The following is a 17,197-nucleotide window of genomic DNA, read 5'->3' on the forward strand; positions in this document are numbered from 1 at the left end:
TGTTTCTAAATGAATATGAACTTGTTTTCTTTGCATTATTTGCAAAGAAAACAAGCTGCTTTGTTGCCTGGGAACGTGTTAACAAACAGATAAAAGTAGAAAGGGAGCTTCAAATACACTTTTTGTGAAGGCGGACATATTTTGCGACAGCGACAGATTACTTACGGCTTTGTCGTAAACCGGAACGACAACAAGACGCATGGGACGGAGTTGAAACAACGTGTCGTACAGCTGAACTGTAAGTTATTCATTGAAAATGTGAAATAATTTGTTACTTTCAGTTGTAATATATTGTAAACTATTCTCTATATTTACACTTATGGTCAGAAAGCGACAGAACGAGCAGAATGTGATTACAGGACACGGTTTTAGTCAAAGTGTTGCTGTTTACCGAGGGATTCATCAATCAAAGACGTTACTTACTTCTATGTTACAACACGGTCACAAACTCCAATACTTTATTTTTTTGTCTCTACTGCTTGCTTGATGCCATTTGTTGATAAATATCCAAACGTGTATTATGGATATAGCGGCTTAAAACGGGAAATATTTTCTGTCCAACGATTCGCTGCGGTGGGAATAAAGTCAAAGGACGTGAAATAAACCCTGCATGTAGAGGATCTTTAATCTGAATATTTTATCCAAAAATACTTTATTTATCACTAGAGGAAATTAAATGTTGAAGTGATTCATGGTATCTAAGGATTTCAAAGAGTCGTTGTGAATGGTGAAGGATCTCCTGTAGCAGTCAGTTTTACAACGAGTCTGAAGAGGCCTCTGATTGAAGACTGTTGATGTATGATAGTTTCATGACTGTCGCGAGATGCTTACAGCTCAGTTTCCAGACATTAGAGACAATATGTACATTTTATTAAATGACAACAAAGTCTTTCTGTCAGTATTCCCTGGTAACATGACCTGATGACACCATCAGTTGTTAGCAACCGATTTTCCATCCATCCAACAATTTCTCATCCATCAAATTGACTTTGTGTTTTTAATTTAAAGAATTATCTTATCATGAACTGAAAACTCTTGAAATTAAGCATTTTAAAGGTCTATTTCATTTTTTGGAACAGAAAAAAAGATGTAATTTGAAGCTGTTTTTGCTTTTTAAAAGCGCCCTCTACCGGGATCTGCTGTAAAACTGAAACCTTCCTGAAATCCAGCATAGATTGAATGATTCTGTCCTTAAGCTAACAGGTTTATTAAACCAGAACCAGTGAAACATTCCTTCAGTCAGCTGTTGCTTTGGATTAAACTGTGTTTACCTGATGAACCTGCAGGTGAGTTTTGTTCCTGTTTTCCTCTCAGTGTTTCCGTGGACCCCGCGTCACCATGGCAGCCAAACCCCAAAAGCCGTTCTCCTCCCAGCCTGGACGAAAACCGTCATTCAAAGGAAAAGGAAAAGGTGAGACATGTGTCAAATTAACAGGAGTTACACTCTTACATTCGGGCTTGACCTTGTCGACTCGTTCCAGACTTGGCGGGGACCAAATTCGGAGGGAAACCTGGAGCGAAAAAACCCTTCAAGCCGTACAAGAACACAGAGAAGAAGAGCAGACCAGGAAAACCAAACGATGGCAGAAAACCAGGTTTCTCTAAAGCTGAGAAGAGGAAACGACCAGCAGGGGGCGGCGGTGAGTTTACATTCTTGTTGTAGTTGTGTTTTTGTCGGACAACAACGTTCGAGTTGTGTTTGCGTCTGCAATCAGGTCCGCCGGCGAAGAGGGAGAAGAACGGCAAGAAGCCACCGACCACAGAAGAAGAGCTGAAGAAGCGACTGCAGAAGAAGAGGGAGCTGAAGAACAACCGGCAGCAGGCGGAGAGGAAGGAGATGTTTGACATCATCAGCCGCTGCAAAGCAGTATGGGGGAATCTCCGGAGGTACGGCGTTCTCAGAGAGGAGGTCAAAGGTCAGCTGGGTTTCCTCCTGATTCCAACTGATGGCTGTTGTTTGGACCAACAGGAAGAAATGTGACACAGAGCAGAAGGCGAAGCTGATGAAGGAGCTTCATGGACTGATCCGTGGGAAGATAAAGCAGGTTGGTTGGTTGAAAAAAAAAAAAAAACCAAATAAATAAAAATTAATGGAAGATAATCACTAAAATAATTGCAAAATTGATCTGACAAATTCTGTGCAACACATCTTCATCTCCTTCCAGTTGAAGACTTGAGACTCGCAAACAGCAGTTTCTGATTTTGCTTCATATTTCTTTTACATTGAAGTTTTATTATTGGGACGACCAAAACTGTAAACATATAATGACACAAAGTTCATCCAAGTCCTGAAAATAGGTCATATTTTATGGCAATAACTGATTTGAAAGGGTCAAAAATGGCGGCCATCTTGAAAAATGACTGTCGTTCTGAAAGTCAAGTGGCTGATGGGAAATATTTTTAAAACATACGACCTGAGAGATGGTCATGCTAACGCTGCTGCTCAGACGCAGATTTCTGTCTCCGTTAACGTTGTTCTGATGCGACGGCGCTCCTCTGCCTGCAGATGGCGTTCGCCCACGACTCGGTCCGAGTCCTCCAGTGTTTCATTCAGTTCGGGAACCAGAAGCAGCGATTTGAGGTGTTTGAGGAGCTGAAAGGTAGGCGCTGGTTCTGACCCGCTGCAGCTCTAAAATAAAATGAAATTAAATAAAATAACCGATCCACCGTCCTCTGCAGACAGCGTCCTCGACATGTCCAAGTCGCCGTACGGGAAACATGTGGTGAAGAAGCTGCTGATGTACGGGTGAGTCAGATTGGACCGTTCGGTTCTCCCCAGGTTCCGACTGAATTAAAACCCCCAAAAACCCAACTACTTCTTCTTCTTCTGGTTCTCCTTCCCGCTCAGGAACAAGGAGATGGTTGCCGCCATCATCCAGTTGTTCGGTGGTCACATTCGCAAGATGCTCCGCCACGCCACCGCCTCCACCATTGTCGAGTACGCCTACAACGACAAGGCGATGCTCGCTCAGAGGCTGATGATCACCGGCGAGCTGTACGGGAACACCTACGCCATCTGCAAGGTCTCACACACACACACCCACACACACACACACACACACACACACACCTGGCGGTCAGCAGGGAGCTCCAGCTGTGCTAACTGAACCTCTCTGCTCGTTTTCCAGTCGTCGGAGCTCAACACCATCGAGAAGGTGTTGGCGGCGAACCCGGAGAAGCTGGAGAACATCCTGGAGGAGACCAAGCAGGCCATCGTGCCGCTGGCGCAGAAGTAAAAGCATATGCACTAAAAAACAACACATTAAATTTTAGTTATTGGTTAGAAAACGAGCAGGACTGACTGTTTCTGCGTCTCTCCAACAGAGAACAGGTCATCAGGCATTCTGTGGTCCATAAAGTCTTTCTGGATTTCTTCCAGTTTGCACCTGAAAAGCAAAGATCGGTGAGCGCCGCCATCTTCCTGTAAAAATATAAAAATATTTTTGGTGTAATTTCTAGTGCAAATATTTTAGTACACTTTAAATGAGACAAGAGACAAGATTAACAAGTAGCTTGTCAGTAAGATATAGGAACTTATTTTAAGTCAATAGTTCTTTAATATTGATGTAAAAACTGCCAGTTCCACTAGCATATTATTTCACTTATAACATGGGAAAAATATCTTGTTTTATGTGAAATAATCAGCCAGTAGAATTAGAACTTTGTCATCAATATTCAAGGGGACCTTATGTTAGATTCACATTTTGCACATTTTTGTACCTTCAATTTTTTCTCTACTGCTTTTAAAAACATCTCAAGTGATTAAAACGGCCACGCAGATGTTTTCTGGCAATAGGTTTATGTTTCTTGGTGTTTGGAAAATGAGCAGTTTAACAAAACCTTCCGAACGCAACATCTCAGCCCGTTACCTAGCAACCCCAGACGGTCTTACCACCATATGTGCTGTACGATGGCTGCTAGTTTTGTTGTTGAGAAACCACTTTCTGAATTCTTGCTGGTTGTGCAGGAGGCTCCACTTCTGCTTATCAAATATGTGTGGTTGCAAGTGTAAATAAAGGTCTTGTGAGTTTATTTGGATTTAAAGTGACAGAGGATAGAAAACAGATTATTCTGAAAGGATGAAAATAAGCAGAACTAAGCAACTAGAATTTCAATATCTAAGAAAGATTTGTGCAAATAGGTCACCTTTAAGAAATTATTCACTTAAAACAAGCTCCTACATCTTACTGAAAAGTTACTTGTAAGTTAGTTTTGTCTTATTTCCAGTGTATTAAGATGTTTGCATGATGTTGGATTTAATCTCTCATGTGTTCTGCCTGCTGTGACTCTGAGCAGGAGATGATCGAGTCCATCAGGGAGTCTGTGGTCTACATGGCTCACACTCACGACGGCGCCCGAGTCGCCATGCACTGCCTGTGGCACGGCACAGCAAAGGTGGGTCCAGATGTCCAACACCTTTACTATTGTTACATAAACACTGTTTACTGTTATTATTTGGGATTTCACAATATATCTGCATTTTATGCATGTTTGAGAAATCCTTTAATCTCCATGGTAACTATTCAGCTGTGCAAAATGGTGGACCTGGATGCTAACTAGAAACAACCAATCAGAGCCAGGAGGCGGGTCCCGTTTCTCTGCTACGCTGCAGCTAGCATAACCTGTTGTGAATGCTAATTCTATTTAGCATAGCCACTGATAAAGGCAGATAAACTGTTTTTCTGTAATACTGAGTTGTTTTTCCATTAACACAATTAGCAACAAGTATATGAGGTTGATTGACAGCGCTAAGTCCCTCCTCCAGTTACAAACTGCAGCTTTAAAGGATTTTCTTTGTTTTGCAGGACAGAAAAGTCATTATAAAAACCATGAAGACCTACATGGTGAAGTTCGCCAGGGTGAGTTCATCGTTGCTGCTGGTAGTCGAATCAAACCATCAGCTGATGATGATGATGGTGGTGGTGGTGGTGGACTGTTCGTCCTGCAGGGGGAGTTTGGTCACATGGTTCTCCTGGCGATATTCGACTGCGTGGACGACACCAAGCTGGTCAAGCAGACGGTTCTGGCGGTACGACCGGGTTCACATTTAGTTTCACTTTATTTTGGTAAAATAACAAGATTACAAAAAAGGCAAGAAAACAAAATATGACTTTGCAAAACAATAGTTTACTAAATAAAATAAACAGTAAGAATCTCTTTTCCGCTCTTTTTCTACAGTTTGTTTCTATGTTTTTTCCAGTAGAAACAAACGTTTGTCTCGTAGTCGGCCGTTCTAAACGGGTTTGTTCCTCCTGGACGAAGCTGAATCGTTGCTCTGCTTCCTGCAGGAGCTGCTGTCCGTCCTGCCGGAGGTCCTCGGAAACAAACACGGTAAGAAGGTTCTGCTGTACCTGCTGAGGCCCAGAGACCCCACCCACATGCTGCCGGACATCGTTAAGCTGCTGGAGCAAGGAGACGGCAACGCACACAGGTAACCAGCACTTCCTTTCATTTCACAATAAAAGCTTCTGATTGGTCTCTAAAATATAATAAAACTTTAGTGAGATTAAACCAACGTGACCAAATCTCAGTCATTCTTCTTTCTGTCAGTTTCTACCTTTATTTTCTTCTTTTCCTCCTTGTGTCCTTCCTTGGATTTTTCCTTCCTTTCCTCCTTTGTGTCCTACCTTCCTTTCCTTCCCTGGTTCATTCATTTCTTTGGGTCCTTCTTTTCTTTCCTTCCATCCTTGGATTTTTCCTTCCTTGTGTCCTTTCCTCCTTTTTGTTCTTCTATCCTTTCCTTCCTCATGCCCTTCTCTCCTTTCCCTCCTTGGCTCCTTCCTCCTCTGCTCTTTAAATTCAGGATAAATAAAAATAAACACAAAATAAATGACAGAGTGTTGGGAATATTATGGGATGTTAGAGTCTTGACTTTAGATTTTTGGACTTTTCTGCTCGGCTTCACAGATTTTGTCTAAACCTTTCACAATAAAAGCCTCTAATTCTTCCCGGACAGGAAGTAGAGTTCTGGTTTTAGTCAAACATTAAAACTCGGTTCAGTTCAGTGACCTCTAATGACCTCAGTGACCTCTAATGACCTCTCCCTGTTCTGGTTCTGCTCAGTAAAAAGGACATGGCGACCCGGCGGCGGGAGCTGCTGGAGGCCGCCTCCCCGGCGCTTTTGGACCATCTCCAACTGAACGCTGCTGCCATGGTAACGAACAAGGCGGCCAGCGTCACCGTCAGAGACATCCTGGCGTCGGCGTGCGGCGACCTGCGGCCCGCCATGACGGCCGTGGCCCAGCTGGCCAATCAGGAGCTGGTGCAGGGAGGAGTCAAGGGCCAGGTGAGGGGAACCAGTTTCAGCCCCATTGTCTGTTGCTATGGCAATGGTGACATCCCATAATGGGAGGAAACGTCCGAGCTTTATTGGGTCGACCAACACAAAGTGCTGCATCGCTCTGAGGTGGAAATTAATCAAGTTAATTTTGCAACTTAAAAACCTGAAAATAGTTACATGTTTATAAATGGAACCACTTTTACTCTGATTCCACCAAATAAAAGCCAGTAAAACCAGTTCCAACAGGAAGTCTGTCCTCCTTTCCTTTATTTACTTCCTTAAGTCCTTGCTTCTTTCCTTCCTAGTAACTTTTCTCCCTTCCTTCAAAGTGTCCTTCCCCTCTAGTATCTTTTCTTCCTGTTGTCCTTCCTTTCTTCCATCCTCTCTAGTATCTTTCTTTCCTTTCTGTTGTAATTTCTTCCTTCCTAGTATGCTTTTTTCCTCACTTCCTTTCCTTCTTTCTTCTTTTCTCGCTTCCTTTGCAGTGCCCTTCCTCTGTAGGAGGAGGAAGGAAGTAATCTTCTTACTTTTCTTTCCTACCATGCTTCCTTCCTTTTTCTCTAGCATCTTTCCTTTCCTTCCTTTCTTCCTTCCTTCCTTCCTTGGAACATGTCAGAGTTTCTCTGAGAGTTTGGTGAACTTTATAAAGTTTATAAAGAAATGTGCTGAAAGCAGCGTTTCCATGGAGACGAGGTTGATAAAAAACCAGTTGTGCTGAACTGAAAGGTAAAAAAGATCATAAAAATCAACAGGACACAACTGGAAAATTGGTTTTAAAAATCAACTCATTACTCAGTCGGTTTATTATTATTGTAAGCAAAATGGCTAAAAAGAAAACAAAACGCGTGGAGTCTGAATAGTTTCTTCTTTCTGTTGCTGCAGCTCCACCTGGCCGAACACCCAGCAGGACACCTGGTGCTGAAGTGGCTCATAGAGCAGGACGCCATGTTGGCCGAGAACGGCAGGGAGGGTAAGACCAGCAGAACGTCTCTCTGTCTCCTCTGATGTCTCTGTCCCCACTGATATCTCTGTCTCCTCTGATGTCTCTGTCCCCACTGATGTCTCTGTCTCCTCTGATGTCTCTGTCTCCTCTGATGTCTCTGTCCCCACAGAGTGCTTCAGCAGGATCCTGGTGGACACGGTGGGAACGGAGACCATGAAGAGCTGGGTCAAGGTCAACCGGGGAGCCATGGTGCTCTGCAGGTCAGCTCTGCTGGTTTACTCTCAAATTTAACAACATCTGTCTGTAAAATGAGTTTTTATTAAAAAAATTTTTTTTTTGCATTTTCAAGTGGTTTTATTGTTGAATAATCTGTCCATCAGTTATATCTGCATATACTTTATAAAAAGGAACAAAATCAGCTTCAGTAAGTTCCACCAGATAGGTGAGCTACGTCTAAGCCTCACATTGTTCCATGTAATAAACCTGTTTTACCAAAGAGTTCAACTACACAAAGAGTTAAAAACAATTAGCTGAAGCTCATTATCTTTGCAAGACATACTGAAGGGATTATGGAGAACATCTGGAATGTGTGAACACCATCAGAAGAAACTTTATGCTCACAAACAGCTGAAATGACTGGTGCCTCTAATGTTCTTAATTTAGGACTTTTGAATGTGTTGCAGGAGTCTTGTGTTAATGTTTGTTTCCTTTGCTCAGCCTTCTGAACAGCTGTGACGGATCTGTGGCTGCTGAGGTGAAGGCGGCGCTCTCAGCCATCATCCCTGAGCTCCGGAGAATCAGCGACCATAAAGGAGCCGAAATCCTGCTGCAAAATCTGAACAAGTAGACGGATGTCTTCAGGTTTTTGTTTTATTACAAACGGACTGCAGATGTTCAAACGTTGCTTCGTTTGGACCATAAGACGTCCAAGACATCGAGGACGACGTGAGGAGTGGACAGAGTCGGGAACATTTTGGAGATTTCAGCCGTTAATCCTGATCTGCTTCACTGATTTAAAGGATGTGTCGTATAAAAATGACACAAATTCACTTTTTGGTGGGTTTTGGAAAACTTCATAACAGTGGAGCATGAAACCCAAACCTTTCAACGATAACACCAAGACTGCCCAGTCAGCACACACCAGTTTGTGGACTGGTTCAGTCTCTGTTTTTTGTTTTTTGGTGAAATATTGTGATAAATGTTATTAACTGAGAAGAAAATAAAGATTATTGAGATATTCTGGTGTTCAGAGTGCTATTATTATTACTAGTGTTGATTAAATATTTTACAACTCAGAAAGTTTCACCTGCTTGTGTAAAAACATGTTGATTTCTCAGGATGGAACAAATATACAACAAATGACTGAATATATTTAAAAACAAACATTTATGGCACAGCTTTGAAATTACTTCATTTGGTTTCTGCAGGTTCAATATTTCAATGCTGACCTCAGCAGAAATATGTGCCACAAATCCAAAGTGAAGTTTCTCTAAAAGGGAATGAAAAGGATAAAAAATTGTGTAGAAAAATTATATATTTTTATTTTCTGTTTATAATTTAATGGTACTTTCATTTACAAAGAGAGAACATTATTAGCTAATATGCTACAGCCAGAAACAAGAGCTTCATACTAAATATTTAGTTAGCAAGCTAAATGTTTTGCTTGGATATAAATTAGCTTCAAACTAAATATTTTGACTTTAAATAGATGCCTCAGCTAAATATCTTAATTATTTAGCTTCAAGCATATTTAGTTAACTAAATAAGTAGCAAGCTTAATAGTTAGTTTGGATATACATCCATCTTCCAACTAAATATTTAGTTTGAAACTGGAAACTAAATATTTAGTTAGCAAGCTAAATATTTAGCCTCAAGCTCAATTCTTAGCTTCAAAGACAATATTTTGATTGCTAACTAATTGTGTTTACTCTGAGCTAAATATTTAGACTCAAAACTAAAGATTTTTATTACTAAGTATTTTTTTCTAATTTTGCTAAATAGTTAGCAAGCAAAATATTTAGCCTCAAGACTAAATATTTTGCTTGCTAACTAATGATCCTTGATTTGAACTACTTATCAAGCTAAATTGTTTAATGCTAAATATTAACTCTAAGCTAAGTATTTAGTTGTTTAGAGGCTAATTATTTAGCTATAAGCTAAACATTTTGTTAGCAAGCTAAATATTTATTTAGTGTAGTTATTTAGTATTTAGTTTACATAAATATTCGTTATATTCGTGTTTGATAATGACCAGGCGTCTTGTATTGCTCAGACACTTTTATTAAAGTCTCTTATCATGCGTCTGCTCACACAGGTTTCTTACAGGTGTGTCACCCAAGACTCTCCCTCTGTTGTTCTATTCTTTACATTTATGCATTCACATGAACTCATGATCGCCACCTACTGGGCATAAGTATAATTCATTCAATCATTTAGCTCCAAACTAAACATTTAGTAATGAATAAGTAACATGGTGACAATATGACTTTGAAAAATTGACCACCATTTTTTTCTGTTATTACAAGCTAAAAAAACTCAAATTATTGCTGTTAACTTTTGGCTCTAACGGCACTCCATACTCCATACCACCCCAGCTCATTGCATTTGAGCTTTTGGTTGTTTGTGTGCGTTTGTTTTCTCCAGGCGGGTACAGCTGATGGATGGAGGTTCGGTTTTTGAAGTTTAGTACCCGCCCTCCACTCCGTCGTCGTTGGCGACCACGAACCGTCGCCCTCCTGGTTGCTTCGGCTGAGCGACGTCGTCGCAGCAGTCGGCGAAGCGCTTGGCGGCCCTCTTGATGAAGCGGATCTTCCCCCGCGCCCTGCTGACCATGGCGAACTCGTGGGACTTGAGCTTGGTGTAGTAGTCGGAGAACTTGTTGTAGAGGATGGAGATGGGCATGCCGTTCAGGATGACGCCGAACGAGATGCAGGCGAAGGCGAAGACGCGGCCCAGGTTGGTTTCCGGGAGCATGTCGCCGTATCCCACCGTGGAGATGCTCACCTGGAGCAGCAGACAGGAGGAGACGTCCCGGTTTACTTTAATTTCTCTATTAGTCCTAAGGAGACGTTTCTACAGCTTGAAAAGTATTTTATTATAAATTTATTATTTTTGGATCAACAATTTTATTTAAACAATTTCATTTATTAAGGGAACAAAGTTTCATCGATTCCTTCCTTCCTTATTCCCTCCTCTCTTCCCAGTTTTCTTCTTCCTTCCATTATTTCTGTCCTTCCTTGTATTGTTCCTTTCTTGCTAGTCTCATTTCATTCTTCCCTTAATTTCTTCCTTCCTTTCTCCTTTACTTCCTTTATTCCTTGCTCCCTTAATTCATTCGGTCTGGTTTCTAGCCTCCTTCTTTCCTTCCTGGCTTGTTGTCTAATTAATTTCTTTCTAGTATCCTCCTTTCCTTCCTTCCTCCACGACTTCTTTCTTTGTTTCCTAATTCCTCCCTTCTACCTTGCCTTAATTCTTTACTTGCTCCTTCCTTTGTTGTCTCCTTCGTCTCTTCCTAGTTTTCTTCGTTCCTTTATTCCCTGCATTCCTTCCCTGTCTTATTCTTTTCGTGTTAGTGTCCTCCTTTCTTTCCTTGTTTCTTCCTTCCTTCATTGTCTCCTTCCTCTCCTTTCCCTCCTTGTCTCATTCCTTTCTTCCTAGTGTCCTTTCCTTCTTTGTCACCTAATTCCTTCATTCCTTGTAAAAGTTCCTCCTTCCATGTCTCCTTCCTTATTTCCTTCCTTCAATGCCTCCTTTCCTTCTTCGTACAATAAAAACATCCTGTAAGTAAAGCGATCTCTGCTCTAGCTGGTGGCAGCGATCTAACGGTCTAGTCCAAGCCTTGTGGAGCGGACTCACCGCGGCCCACCACCAGGCGTGAGGCATGGAGGTGAAGTTGGTGTTGTAGACGTCGTGCTCCGCGCTGTACACCATGGCTGAGAACATGAAGATGCCCATGGCGATGAAGAGCAGCAGACAGCCCACCTGCAGCGACACGGCAAGACGTGAATCACCAACAACAACCAAACCAGGTCTGGTCCTCACGTCGTTTGGATCCGGACCTGCTGGTAGCACTGCCTCAGAGTAAACCCAAACGCTCTTAACCCAGTGGAGTGACGGGCCAGCTTCAGGATCCTGAAGATTCTCATCAGACGCATGATCCTCAGAACCTGACCCACCTTAGGAGGAAAAACACACAGAAGATCCAAGATTCAAAAAAATCTGGAGCATCAGTGGAGGACACCGCTAACTAAAAGGTTAGCTTTAATAACCCTAAAGCGCTAATCATAAACAATAGTTCAGCTAATACTTAGCGAAACACCAACACAATACATTTAGTATTTAGCTGAAACTGATATCAAAGTGCAACACCAACAGATTATTTAGCAGAACCTAACACTAAATCGCTACACCAACACTGTCTGTATTTTACTGAAGCTAAAGCTAAAATGCTTCTCTAACACAATATTTAGTGGAAACTAATGCTGAATTGCCACACAAACACTGTTAGCAGAAGCTAACGCTAAAGGACGACACCAACACAATAATTTTTAACTGATACTCCAACATAAGATTCAGCAGAATCTAACGCTAAATTGCAACACTAAAATTATATTTATTAAATTCTAACACTAAAGTGCTAAACCAACATGGTATAAAGTGGAAGATAATTCAAAAACATTACACCAATTATTTAACGCAATGAAATATTAAAATGCTTTACCAACACGGTATAGCAGAATCTATTGCTAAAGATTCAATTCAAATTATATCTATTCAATAAATATTATATATAATATGTTATATCAATTATATATATTCAAATTATATCTTATATCAAACTTTATGTAACTGAAAGTTTACAAAACATACAAGTAAATTAGCGCTTTAGAATGAAGCTACATGCGCTAAATGTTTTCAAAGTTAGCTAAAGTGCTAAAAGAAAATTAGCTCTGCTGTTAGCGGATTAGTGTGGAGTGCTGTTACCTTGCCGACACGTGCGACAGTCTCGATGTCCCCTGCGTGGCGGTGGACGTCCTCGTCCTCAAAGCACTCCAGCAGCATCTGCAGGTAGTGCGGCAGGATGGCGACCAGGTCCACCGTGTTCAGGACGCTGCGCATGAAGCACTTCAGGTCCGGCGTGGAGACCAGCCGCAGCAGGTACTCCAGGGTGAAGAAGGTGATGCAGAGCGTCTCGATGCCCTCGCCGTAGAACCGTCCGCTGGGCTGGCCCGACGGCGTCTGCAGCAGGTCAGAACCACGGGTGAGCCAGGACCGGTTCAGAAACGTTTCCTTCTGGGTTTAAATACCGTACCTTGTACTGCATCTCATCCACGGTGTTGAGCGTCATGGCGACCAGGGAGACCAGCACGAAGAAGGAGGAGGCCACGCCCATCAGCTTAGCAGTGATGGAGGAAAACGGTTTCTCTGTCAGATTCCAGATCTTCCTCCGGGTCGGGCCGAAGGTCATGTGATCAAACATGGCGTCGCTTTCCTCCAGCTCCAGCTGCAGGGCGGAGAGACTTACTCTGTCAGGATCCAACCGTTCATCCAACCGTTCATCCAATGGTTTATCCAACTGTTCATCCAAATGTTCATCCAACTGTTCATCCAACTGTTCATCGAATGGTTTATCCAACCGTTCATCCAACCGTTCATCCAATGGTTTATCCAAATGTTCATCCAAATGTTCATCCAACTGTTCATCCAACTGTTCATCGAATGGTTTATCCAACCGTTCATCCAACCGTTCATCCAATGGTTTATCCAACTGTTCATCCAAATGTTCATCCAACTGTTCATCCAACTGTTCATCGAATGGTTTATCCAACCGTTCATCCAACCGTTCATCCAATGGTTTATCCAAATGTTCATCCAAATGTTCATCTAACCGTTCATCCAACTGTTCATCCAACCATTTGTCCAATGGTTTATCCAACCGTTCATTAAACCGTTCATAGAAGCGTTCATCCAACCGTTCATCCAACTGTTCATCCAACCATTCATCCAACTGTTCATCCATCCATCTATCCATCCATCCATCCATCCATCCATCCATCCATCCATCCATCCATCCATCCATCCATCCATCCATCCATCCACCCACAGTAATTCCATTATGATTTTCTGTTTGTATTCCATGATGAATCTTCGAAACTTGAACCCAAACCTCCAAAGCTTCCAGCCTCAACAGATCATAGTTGATTTTTATTCAGATTATATTGTGTTGATCTTCAACACTGTAAAAATATTTAGTTGTGTTTCAACAAGCTAACATCAACAAAGCTGGTTCTGTTGGACATTTAAAATGTAAAAATCAAAACTCTGATATTTTTATCAAATAATAATCAGGTCTGACTTTGATTAATTTGATTTGCTCAGCCTCATAAAGAAATATAGTTTAATCCCAGTTAAATCATGACAGGTTGGATTTTAATGATTTTTGCCTTAATGAATGAACTGAATGAAATCTGCTGTTTGTGTTTCCTCTGGTTATCTTTCTTTTCTTTGTGCTTTAATTTGTGCTGCTGGGGAAACAAAGCGATGCTGTCAGTGAGGGAAACATCTGCCTGATTCTGGGCCAAGAAGCAGATTACTCTGCTGCCCATCTGTCAAGACGACGGCATCATGTGGGTCAGATGGACTCGGGGTCAGGCAGCAGATTACTGTCTTAAAACCTCAGGTGGAAAAAATCACCAGCAAAAATAAAGACGAATAACTGGAACATTATTCTGTTCATACTCTTATTTTACGGTTCTTTAAGGTTTCCTGCTGTTTATGGTGACGACAAAGTGACACTTCCTCTCTTTCTTCAAGTGTTTTACACATTAAATATCCACTGATCTTTATTAAATCCTACAATTATTTCAACCTAAGCTAAAGCACACAAACGCCAACATTATTTTTTGCTAAAATCCAATCTTTTTGCCTAATAATTCATACTAATAATTAAATATAACCACAATCAGACTTACATGTGAATGCAGGAAAGTAGAGTAATTATGGGCGAAACTGTTTATGGATGGATTTTAAAGTTATTGTGACAAGATCAGAAGAAGAAAAAGGAAGCAGATAAAAAGAAAGCATTGTTATGCTAACGTCGGCTAGGTTTAGCCCTTGTTTACGTCTGAATTTACCGCGTCTGGCTTCTTGTGCTGCAGAATTATGACGCATGTCTCACGTCAGTGACGTAAAAATTGGATAAAATGCAACGTTCTGTTGTCTGCTAACTAAATTTAGAGAGTATAATTTAGTTTCCCAGAAGGAAGTGGCAGATCATAATCTGACCGTTCAGACTATGGGTCACACCTGCCTGCTGTGTCAACAAAAACTTTTCATCAAATTTAAGGAATTATTCACTTAAAACAACAACATACACAAAAGGAAGAACAGGCTGGAGTTGCTAGGTAACGGGCTGGGCTTATTTGGGGTTGCTAGGTAACGGGGCAGTGCCTGCTGATTTATGACTTTACATTTTGAAGGGTTTTGAAACGGATCATTTTCCAGACACCAAAAACCAGCTGGATTGTTTTCTTGTTTTAAAACAATTGTGATGTTTTTAGAAGCAGTTGAGACCCAAATAACCCAAACAATGTGCAACAGGTGAATCCTGCACCGTTAATATTGTTTTAAAAAATACTGGCAGATTATCTCATTTATATCAAGACATTTTTCCCTTGTTATAAGTGAATAGTAGATCTAGTACTATGATACTATTACTATTGTCGACTGTGTCTTGGTGAAAAGTTACTTGTCAGTTAGTTTTGTCTTATTTCAAGATATCTACAATAGAAACTTGACCAAAAATTCTTGGTAATGTTGTGTTTTTGCAGTGCAGCTGCTGCCAGTTGTTGCAGTTCGAGGAGGTTCTGTTGGACCCACCTCGGCCAGCAGCTCCTTCTGGACCTTCAGCTGCTCGTTCAGCTCGTCCTGCCGCTCCTCAAACGAGATGCGGCAGCAGCGATGCGTGTATTTGATCCTCACGCCCCAGTAGTGGATCTCCTCCAGGAAGTGATGCGGACACAAATCCTCCTTAATGCACAGCACTCCGGTTCTGTTGGACCGGTGAGAACCAGCTGTCAGAGGTGGGTAGTAACTATAGTTACATTTACTCAATTATGTTTCCATGAGTTACTTTTTGAGCAAATGTACTTTAGGAGTATTTTTACTACGCTGTACTTTGAGTAAAGTTATTATGAAGTATTTGTACTCCTGACATTTTGGATTTTCTACCCACTGACTGAAAAACAAACATGTTTAACCAAAAACTCACCAGAAACAAACACCTGCAGCTTTTTTGTTTTTGCTTTTATAAATTATTGTCATTTTGGTCCTTAAAATACCTACATTTTCACTAAACTTTATATTTTGATCTGCCTGATGATGTAATTTTTAAATATTGAATGATTGATAATTCGATGAGTTACTCCGTAATTGAGTAAACCTTTTTACCAAATACTTTTTTAATCTTACTTGAGTAAAATGTTTGGATACTTTATGCGTTTCTGCTAAGTGTAGATTTATAACAGGCGTTTTGTCTTTCATCTGACCTGTAGAAGTTGAAGATGTTGTGGAAAACTTTTGGGTCTCGGTCGAAGAAGAACTCGTTGCTCTGGACGATGTAATCGTCACAGAGGTCCAGCTTCTTGCTGTGGTCCGTGTATGTGGCCAAACGGCCGATCCGGGTCTTTGGGTAGCGGGCGGCTAATCTGTACGGCAGGAGGTAAACCTGGGAGAAGAAGATTAAAAAGTTCATGAAAATGTTGGAACAACTGAGCTTTTCTGAGTCACAATCATTAAATCAAAGTATTCTGAACCATAAAACTGCAATTTGCACAGGTAGAAGATTGTAATTCAATTGGCAAGTATGGGATTACAGAAGTGCCAAAAATAAAATACTGATTACGCAAAGAAATGATGAAATGAAAATTATACATTAACATTAAAAGTGAAAGTAAATTTAAAAGATGATTTGATTTAAAAATAAATAAATAAAAGAATCAAAGAAAATAAAAAAATAGTCAAAATACAATTTAATCAATTACTATATAAATAAAATAAACTTTAATTTGAACAGAATAATTAAAAGTGATGCAATACAATACTTTAAACTTTGGTTTTAAATAATGTTATATCTGTAATTTTATCTTTATTATAAAATTTTTTATTTTACTTTTGTAATTTTTCTATTAGTTTTGTAACAACAATAACTAATAACATTATTTGTATTAATATATCTATAATAGTAGCAGTAAGCCTTGGCGTAGCAATAACACTTATTACTATTATTGCAATAATAATGATATTATTAAAGATAATAATAGTTTGCTCAGTTTTAGGTGGACAGTAGGTAAGCAGCGTTCCTGCAGGATTTTCTGGAAGTACCGTTCCTCCAATGTTGATGTTGAGGGTCAGGTGTTTGGTTGGAGACATCAGAACGTGAGACGGCGACACCGGCAGCCGGTCCTCCACCTCTTCGCGCTCGTACTCGGCATAAAGGTCGTAGATGTCTCTGCTCAGGTCCTGCATGAGGGGAAACATTCAACAGGAACAAAACAAAACTGCAGTGAAATGTTGATCCTTACAGAATCATGAATAAAACCAGTGAACTGGTGGAAACAACATACAGTAGGTTAGACAAACCTTTAAATACCTGCAAGCAAAAAAGACTAAGTGGTATCAAACTAGTCAGATTATTCTGTCGATTAATTGATTTGTCTGGTGATTAATCAATTAGCCTGATGAATAAACGATTAGTATGATTATTAATCATTTAGTTAGGGGTTAATCAGATAAACATCGGCACATTCTTGTAACAATGGATGCATCAGTAGCTAATAAATCCTTCTAACATCAACATGAAAAGTTCAGCACTTTCAACGCCATGTAAGGCTGATCTGTTGATACATTTTCCCTTCATTAATTAATAATTGGTTAGTATAAGATGATTAACAGGATCATTCTTTTGGGTGAAATTG

The 17,197-nt window shown here is 40.6% G+C and overlaps 2 protein-coding genes and 1 long non-coding RNA gene across 4 annotated transcripts; 2 read left to right on the top strand and 1 right to left on the bottom strand.

Moving 5' to 3' along the window:
* Positions 1–131: 131 nt before the first annotated feature.
* pum3 (pumilio RNA-binding family member 3) lies at positions 132–8,467 on the top strand. Of its 2 annotated transcripts, none has more exons than XM_028025871.1 (18): positions 132–238; positions 1,315–1,415; positions 1,480–1,640; positions 1,716–1,887; positions 1,970–2,045; positions 2,507–2,600; positions 2,680–2,746; positions 2,849–3,023; positions 3,129–3,232; positions 3,325–3,403; positions 4,297–4,395; positions 4,806–4,859; positions 4,949–5,029; positions 5,289–5,431; positions 6,064–6,286; positions 7,163–7,250; positions 7,393–7,483; positions 7,941–8,467. In XM_028025871.1, the coding sequence occupies exons 2-18, from the start codon at positions 1,339–1,341 to the stop codon at positions 8,068–8,070; spliced, it is 1,914 nt and encodes a 637-aa protein (XP_027881672.1). In that variant the 5' UTR covers positions 132–238; positions 1,315–1,338; the 3' UTR covers positions 8,071–8,467. The 2 variants fall into 2 exon arrangements, with proteins under 2 accessions (XP_027881672.1, XP_027881673.1); XM_028025872.1 differs by having other exon boundaries at positions 1,315–1,411; positions 1,482–1,640.
* Positions 8,468–9,882: 1,415 nt separating this feature from the next.
* Positions 9,883–16,085, bottom strand: kcnv2a (potassium channel, subfamily V, member 2a). The gene is made up of 7 exons (XM_028025938.1): positions 15,770–16,085; positions 15,102–15,273; positions 12,535–12,726; positions 12,207–12,461; positions 11,282–11,398; positions 11,079–11,204; positions 9,883–10,226 (listed from the first exon to the last, which is right to left on the bottom strand). The coding sequence occupies exons 1-7, from the start codon at positions 15,973–15,975 to the stop codon at positions 9,906–9,908; spliced, it is 1,389 nt and encodes a 462-aa protein (XP_027881739.1). The 5' UTR covers positions 15,976–16,085; the 3' UTR covers positions 9,883–9,905.
* Positions 10,045–13,944, top strand: LOC114149851 (uncharacterized). Its single transcript, XR_003596616.1, has 2 exons — positions 10,045–10,178; positions 13,762–13,944. It is a non-coding gene; the product is annotated as an uncharacterized LOC114149851 (long non-coding RNA).
* Positions 16,086–17,197: the final 1,112 nt, after the last annotated feature.

The sequence above is a fragment of the Xiphophorus couchianus genome, chromosome 8 (genome assembly GCF_001444195.1).
Source record: "Xiphophorus couchianus chromosome 8, X_couchianus-1.0, whole genome shotgun sequence".
Lineage (NCBI taxonomy): Eukaryota > Metazoa > Chordata > Actinopteri > Cyprinodontiformes > Poeciliidae > Xiphophorus > Xiphophorus couchianus.